This window comes from Ursus arctos, unplaced genomic scaffold (genome assembly GCF_023065955.2).
Source record: "Ursus arctos isolate Adak ecotype North America unplaced genomic scaffold, UrsArc2.0 scaffold_24, whole genome shotgun sequence".
NCBI lineage: Eukaryota > Metazoa > Chordata > Mammalia > Carnivora > Ursidae > Ursus > Ursus arctos.
The window spans coordinates 8,488,392-8,496,334 of NW_026622919.1; the positions used below are offsets into that span (position 1 = coordinate 8,488,392).

At 52.6% G+C, this 7,943-nt stretch overlaps 1 protein-coding gene across 1 annotated transcript; it reads right to left on the reverse strand.

Moving 5' to 3' along the window:
- Window positions 1–1,659: 1,659 nt before the first annotated feature.
- On the reverse strand, window positions 1,660–7,164 carry SOX9 (SRY-box transcription factor 9). Its single transcript, XM_026512342.4, has 3 exons — window positions 6,367–7,164; window positions 5,103–5,356; window positions 1,660–4,512 (listed from the first exon to the last, which is right to left on the reverse strand). Exons 1-3 carry the CDS (start codon window positions 6,795–6,797, stop codon window positions 3,668–3,670), a joined length of 1,530 nt encoding a protein of 509 aa, XP_026368127.1. The 5' UTR covers window positions 6,798–7,164; the 3' UTR covers window positions 1,660–3,667.
- Between the last annotated feature and the right edge of the window lie 779 nt (window positions 7,165–7,943).

The window sequence follows — 7,943 nt, forward strand, 5'->3', positions numbered from 1 at the left end:
CCGACTGGAAGATTTGGAAGCAGTCAGGTGCCAGACTGCTTCTTGCTAAAAACCGCTCTAATAACATCCCTGTTACAAGAGGAGAGATTATAAATGTTCTTAACAAAAGGGGAAACCAAGGCACAGGAAAGTAAGCACTTGCCCTACCCGATTATACCCGAAAGAAACCTTCTAGCTCTAAGAAGGTCTGTGGAAGGTCACACACTGAGGAGAAGAGCATATTTCTAGGAGAAGAGAAAACAATCTTGCAAACATTATGGATTTGGTAGGGGAAGGGGTGGTCAGGACTGGGTGTTATGTGTTGAGTTTAACTGATAAGGGGATTTGGGTGAATAAGGGTGGACAAGAATTGGTGAGCACCACAGACACTTTAAAAAGGACTTTGTGAGTGTTGGCAAGGGGAAAAACAATAGAGATTTTGTAAGAATGGAGGCTAGACTCTGAGCCTAAGCCGACGGGCGCTGTGTCACAAACCAGCAACAGAATGTGACGTTTGCGGGTGCCGGGGGCAGGGCCAGATGTGCACGGTGCCCCACAGATCACAGGCCCTCAATCGATGTTGAAGGAATTTGCAAAGGAGGCCGAGCACTAATGTTGTCTCGATTTGATAACTACCATTTTCCTGGTTGCCATGATCCTGGTGTGGGACCCAAGCCAGGAATCCAAAAAAGCAAAAACAGACAATGTGGCGTAATACCAGAGAGTCTGGATACCGGTGAAGACTGTCGGAGACAGGGGCCCAGGAGTCAAACCAGCCTGAGGTGACAAGAGACTTGCCTCCTTTAGAGACACTTCCCCCAATCAGTCTGTGGGGGTGGGGCTGGGGGGGGTGTCTCTGTGTGGGGGTGGGAGGGAAGGAATGATTTCATCTGTTTAATGAAAAATGACCTGGACGTTTCTCTGATCCTGGAAACTCCCATCTCACCCAGGCCAAGAAAAACAGGATTAGGTCTTATTACTTCTACCAAGGCTTTGCATCTTCTCAGAATGAGTTAAACGGGAGGGAACAGTAAAATAAGGTAATCTCATTCCATTGTCCCAGCAGATAGACCAGGATGGCTCTGAATCAGATATAATGGGTTAATAGAACAGACTTCCCTCTGGTTGTGTTCGAAACTTTTCTTTTGGCTTCTTCTGCCTTTTAAACGGACACCCCTTGTTGGTGTGTGTTCACGGTAATAGAAAGTTCGATTGATTGAATTCAGGCAGGCAAGTCACCCCCCCTGGCATTTTATCTACTGACAAGCTACTGACTTTAGGTCTAATATTCCCCTCTGAGTTCCATAGGGAAACAGCTTTTGCCCTGAATCATGAGGCTGTTAATACCACAACAAACATTTTGCCTGAGCGAGCAACTACTGATATGTAATTGTCTAGGTGACCTAACAGGGTGACACTTTCCAAGATATTTCCACGTAGATTTTTGGGGATACAGTCTTTTCACCACTGCCAGTTTTGGGATAGTCCAAAGTGCAACATAAAAAAAAAAAAAGAAAACATCACAGAGATCAGTATGGAACAATCTCTTCTGTTCCTCAATTCTTCAAATCATCCTTTGAAGGGGAAAATGCGGTGAATAAGCCAGTCCACGGGGCCATTTTCTTTTTAATGCAATGTATATTTATTGTAAACAATAATATACAAAAAAAAGAATGAAAGAGAAAAAGGAAAGATGACTTTCACAGAGAGAACAAAAGGTTTGGGGGGGGGGAAACAAGCAAAACAAACAGAACACAAACACGAACCAAACCTTACCTAAGGACAAAATATGATTTAAATGCCAGGTTTCTTAAGTTACAGAAATATTTTTTTAAAGATCTGCTTTTATACAGAAATTGAAAGATGCCATATTATAAGAGTGCTTTAAGATTTTATTCTACTGACTTCTAAAACTGTTAATATATCTTTTTTTAAATAAAAAAAAAAAGTTTGCTGTCTTTTTTAAAAAGCAATCCTCGAACTCTCCAGCCACAGAAGGAATTAAGAATTCAGGTCTCTCGGTGGGCTGATCCCCTCCACCTTTCCGCCTTCTCTCCAAGAAAACATGCAGGGGACTCTCCATGACCCATGCTAGCCTTGTTTTGTGTCACAACACACACACACACACACACACACACACACACACACACACACAATTTAGGCAGCCCAAATATCTGTGGCAGAAAAACACTGAAAATGACTCAGTGATACACTACATCTGCAACCTTTCATTTATACAAAAAGAGAAACATGTTTCCAGTTTGTTTTCAACAAAACAACAAAGAAAAAAAAAAAGGACAGACAAAAAGGCATGTATATTATACAAATCTAGGACAAGAAATCCAAAGAAACTTGCTTTTAATAATAATAAAAAAGATTAAAGAGATAAATAAAAAAAAAACTGGTTACAGTTAAGAACATAATTTAACAGATGACCATACCCTTTGAGGAAGGCTCCAACAACCTATTTTAAAGAAGGTAAAATTTAAAAAAAATTTTTTTAAAAAGAGAAAGATTTTTTTTTTTTTAACGAAAACCTCTCCTTACAAAATAAATAATTTTAGCACGTGGAATGTCTTGAAGGTTCACTGCTGGTGTTTGGAGAGGCACAGGTGACAGCGTAAGGGAGAGGGTTCTAGCATCTGTGTCCCACATGGGGCTCCAGCAGGCAACCAGGGGGCAGTGTGCCGGGGCACTTACTGGCTGCTGAAACATTCCCAGAAAAGTTTTCATCTCCTTTGCTTGGTTTTCACTTCTTTCTTAAGATTGCAACAATCAAGCCAATGCGGAGGGAAACGCACTAACAGAGAGCACAAGTATTTTCCAGCAGCATGGTTTTAAGGCTCAAGGTATTTTCTCTTGTTTAAAAAATATATATATGATAAAGCTTACCAAATGCTTCTCTAGACTATGGTTTACTTCCATATTTGCAAAATAAGGCCTTTACTTTTCTTTCTAAGGCAGCTCCTCCTTGAATCAGAAAGCCTGAGGAATTAAGCAAAGCTAACCCCCAAAACTGATCACATCACACAAATTTGTGTTTTTTTATGTTAATACAACAACGCACACACACTTTTTTTTTTGTTTTTTGTTTTTTGTTTTTTTTTTGTAAGAGAAATCTCATCTGTACAAAAATACTCTGGTTGCAGGAAAAGCTAGGGCACACTGTTCAACTAAGTAGTTTAGCTGTTGGAAAAATAAGAGCATTTAATTTCTTTATCTAAAAATATGTATAAATCCCCTCAAAACGGTAATGAATCATACACAGTACATACTAAAAATATTTAAAATAGAGAATATTCCTCACAGAGGACTTTTTTCTTTAATTACTGCTAAAAAATAATTACAAAGTCCAAACAGGCAGAGAGATCGAGCAAATTGGTCACACGATGATTCTCCATTATCCTCCATGCTTGCTTTGAAGAAAGTGTCCAAGTTCGGTTTCTCAGCGATTCCGCCCGTCCATCTGGCCACGAGCGGCCTGGCCACTGATTTGCAACAAGGTGGTAATGCGCTTGGATAGCTAATGTTTCTGTCTTGGAATCTGGGTACGAGTTGCCTTTAGCTTAAATGTCTTTTAAGGAATAAGAAAAAAAAAAATGTCCCAAGGAAATTCTGGTCGGTTATTTATTTCTTCGGCTCTTTTTAGGGCCATCACGGTCATCATCACCCTTTGTGCAAGGCCTCCTCAAGGTCTGGTGAGCTGCGTGTAGACCGGCTGTTCCCAGTGCTGGGGGCTATGGGTCTGCGGGATGGAAGGGACCCCGGAGGTGTCGGCGATGGGGGTGTACATGGGCCGCTGCGCGGGGTTCATGTAGGTGAACGTGGAGTAGAGGCCGGAGCCCTGGCCCGCCGCGTGGCTGTAGTAGGAGCCGGAGTTCTGGTGGTCCGTGTAGTCGTACTGCGAGCGGGTGATGGGCGGGTAGGAGGGGCTGTAGTGCGGGAGGTTGAACGGGCTGTAGGCGATCTGCTGCGGCGAGTGCTGCTGCTGCTCGCTGTAGTGGCTGGGGCTCAGCTGCTCCGTCTTGATGTGCGTTCGCTGGGACTGGCCCGGCTCGCTGCTCAGCGTGGTCAGCGTGTGCGCCGGCTGCGGCTGCGGGGGCGCCGGCTGTGGCTGCGGGGGCGCCTGCTGCGGCTGCGGGGGCGCCTGCGGGGCCTGTGGGGCCTGCGGGGGCTGCTGCGGGGGCGGCGGCGGCGCCTGCTGCTTGGACATCCACACGTGGCCCGCGCCCGCCGGGGTCGCCGCCGTGCTGCTGATGCCGTAGCTGCCCGTGTAGGTGACCTGGCCGTGCGTGGCCGGCACCCCCGGGTGGCCGTTGGGCGGCAGGTACTGGTCGAATTCGTTGACGTCGAAGGTCTCGATGTTGGAGATGACGTCGCTGCTCAGCTCGCCGATGTCCACGTCGCGGAAGTCGATGGGGGGCTGTCGGCCCCCCTCTGGCAGGGGGCGCCCCTCGCGCTTCAGGTCAGCCTTGCCCGGCTGCACGTCGGTTTTCGGGGTGGTGGGTGGCGTCGGTGGGCCCTGGGATTGCCCTGCGGGCAATAAAAGAGAAGCGGCACAGAAAAGTCAACACGGGCAGTGCAGAGGCCCTAATCTTAGGAACCCTCCTGGGACCCTCCCTCCAAGCTGAAGTGTCAGAAGGACCCGCAACCTCGCAGGAGGCGCGCTGCACCCGAGATAAGTCGCCAAATGATTAACCGGCCAGTACACATTCGGCGATCTCCTTTTATGGGGGGAGAGGGGTTCTGAGGTCCGGAGGGTGGGTAGGACCAAATTGCTACTTGTGGAAGAACGCTGTGTGTGCTTTTGGGGTGGCGGAGGGAGAGAAGGAGGAAGAAGTCCTGTAAAGCTGTAAAGGCATTTTACCTCGCAATAAAAATTAATCTGCTAGGATGTAGAGATTGAGTGTGTGTGTGTGTGTGTGTGTGTGTGTGTGTGTGTGTGTAGGGGCCTCTCGGGGCCCTGGACTGGGAGGGGAGGGGGATTAGGTGCTAGGGGTAGTTTCTCCCTCCCCGGGGAGCGCAAAGTCCCTAAACGGACCCTACTCGGTGGAGACCTGGGGGTGTGCCAGTGGGCCCCGCGGAAGGCTTAGCCTGGGGCTGTGGGGGGGGGGAGGACTCACCAGAGTGCTCCCCGGGGGAGTGCACCTCGCTCATGCCGGAGGAGGAGTGCGGCGAGTCGGCCTGCAACGCCTTGAAGATGGCGTTGGGGGAGATGTGCGTCTGCTCCGTGGCCTCCTCGGCCTCCGCCTGGCCGTTCTTCACCGACTTCCTCCGCCGCGGCTGGTACTTGTAATCCGGGTGGTCCTTCTTGTGCTGCACGCGCAGCCGCTCCGCCTCCTCCACGAAGGGCCGCTTCTCGCTCTCGTTCAGCAGTCTGGGGGCGGGGGAGGGGGCGCAGAGAGAAACAGAGGGGGTTCTGTGAAACCGGCTGAGCTGTCAGATCGGCGGGAGGGGGAGGTGACCCCGACCACTCGGCTTCCTCGCACACAACCCCTTCCTCCCTCCTCCCTGCTTTCCAGCCACTGCTGCAGCTCATAATTTTCTTAAAAGCGAGAAAGAAGGAAAGGAGGAAAGAAGGAAAGAAAGAAAGAAAGAAAAAAGAAAGAAAAGAAAGAAAGTAAGAAAAGAAGGGGGGAAAATGGAAAAATAAATCTCGGTTCTTTTAGTCCAACCTGAGCGGTCACTCCCCGCCCCGCCCTCGCTCCTTCTATTTTGGAAAACCCTGGAGATGAAAATAGCTCTCCGCTGCTTCGGCTCTAAGTGCCTTTGCTACTGTAGTTATAACGCCCCCCCCCCGCCCCCAACACCCTTAGAAGCTTTCCGAAAACCCACTTAATCTGCGAGGAGCTCCCGCACCCCCCCAACCGTGTCCACCTATTTCCAGCAGCCCCCCCATTCCTGCCAGGAGTCTTCTCTGGCCTTGATGTCCCCCCCCCCCCGCTTCCATCCCACCTCCTTGGTTTGTAGGTCTACACGAGAGAGCGCCGTTGGAGCGAGAGAGGGGCAAACTTCACTTCCCACCCAACCCCCCACTTGGGATCGAACTTCACAGCGACGGGAGATAGGGCTGGCAGCCCCCTCCCACCGTGTCTCCCACAAGTCTTCTCCCACCCTCTGGCTCTCTCTGTCCCCTTTCCCTCCCCCCTCCGCCTCCCTTCCTTTCCCCCCCAGAGAGCAATCCAAGAACTTTGTCAAACTTTGAGCCAAGTTACACTTCGTCTCCTCCCCCCCCCACTCAGCTCCCGCCGCCCCCCCCCCCCCCGCCGCCGCCTCCCGCCGGCTCCGGGACCGGCAACTCCCTCCTGCTGGGAGGCGGGGCGCGAGAGAGTGTCCTGGCCAGCGCCCCCCGCCACCGCGGAGCCCACCCTGCCGCGCCGGCCCTACCTCCAGAGCTTGCCCAGCGTCTTGCTGAGTTCGGCGTTGTGCAGGTGCGGGTACTGGTCGGCGAGCTTCCTGCGCGCCGCCTGCGCCCACACCATGAAGGCGTTCATGGGCCTCTTGACGTGCGGCTTGTTCTTGCTCGAGCCGTTGACGCGCACCGGCATGGGTACCAGCGTCCAGTCGTAGCCCTTGAGCACCTGGCTGACCGCCTCGCGGATGCACACGGGGAACTTGTCCTCCTCGCTCTCCTTCTTCAGGTCCGGCTCGCCCTTGGGGAACGTGTTCTCCTGGGGCCGCGTGTTCTCGGTGTCCGAGCCGGAGCCCGAAGGGCAGGGCGAGCCCGCCGAGTCCTCGGACATGGTGGGGCTGGGGGCGCCGGACAGGCCCTTCTCCTGCTCGTCGGTCATCTTCATGAAGGGGTCCAGGAGATTCATACGCGGGCCCGGGGCAGGGGGCGGGTGGCCGGGAAAGGCGAGAAGCCGCGGCGGCTCGGGGACTCGAGGCGCGGGCTCCTCTCCCCTCGGCTGCCCGGACGCGGAGCGAGCGGCTCCCGGGGAGCCTGGCGCGTCACCCGGCTGCGGCGGCGAGCACTCGGGAAGGCGCGCGGTGGCCAGCCCGCAGCTGCTCGCTCCAAGTGGGGTAAGGCGAGTTGGAGAGAAGGAAGAGGGGAAGAAAGAGAGCAAAAGTGGGGCGCTCGCACCCCTTCTCTTCTCCTCCTGCAAAGAAAAGTTCCTGGAGTGAAACTGGCAAGTCGCGGCGCCACTGAAGTTTCCAGTGAGTTTCAAGCTCCGCTCTCAGCTCCGCAGCTCCCAGCCCTGGGGCTCTTTAATAAACTACTGCTCCTCACCTTAGAGACGGCCAGCCAATCACAGCACGGCATTTCAGGGGTTGGCAGGCAGCTGATTGGACTGGATTTTGCGGGGAGGAGGATTGTGGCACTGGGCTTGGGTGACGAGAGGGGAGGGGAGGAGCGGGGAGGGGAGCGCTGCCTCTGGTTTGGCGTGGGGGGGGGGTGCAGCGGGGAAGGCGGGGGACCCGGGACGTCCAAGTGTGTAAGTTTGCCGTACTCTCGTAATGTCAGAAGTTTGGTGCCGTCTCCGCACGAATTTTGCGTGCCTGTGTGTGTGTGTGTGTGTGTGCGCGCGCGCTTGTGTGTCTAGACTAGGATCTGCCCCCACCCCCAAGCGTTTCTTTTCACTGTTTTCTGCGCGGTCCCGGAGACTTAGCTGGAGTTTGTAGCATTCGAAAAGCAGTCGCTCTTTAACGCGTAGCCCAGTTTATGCTCCTAGAGCCTGCCTCCTCCGAAAGTGCTTAGAAATGGTCTTTTGAAGCAATGTTTTGGTGACTCAACGCCCGCTGTTACTCTGTAATAATCCATATAAATAGATTAACATGCTCTGGTTCGCCGGGGCTGGTGCGGCTGGTCGGGATTCTGCTGCGCTCTTGCAAAGGGAATCAATGAAAACCAAAGCTAAGTCCCGGCGAAGGCTGGCGGTGGCGGCGGCGGCGCCGCAGTAGCCCTGCGCTCGCGGGAGCCGTCCCGCGCCACAGCGACCTTGAACTCTGACAAGTCCTTCTCC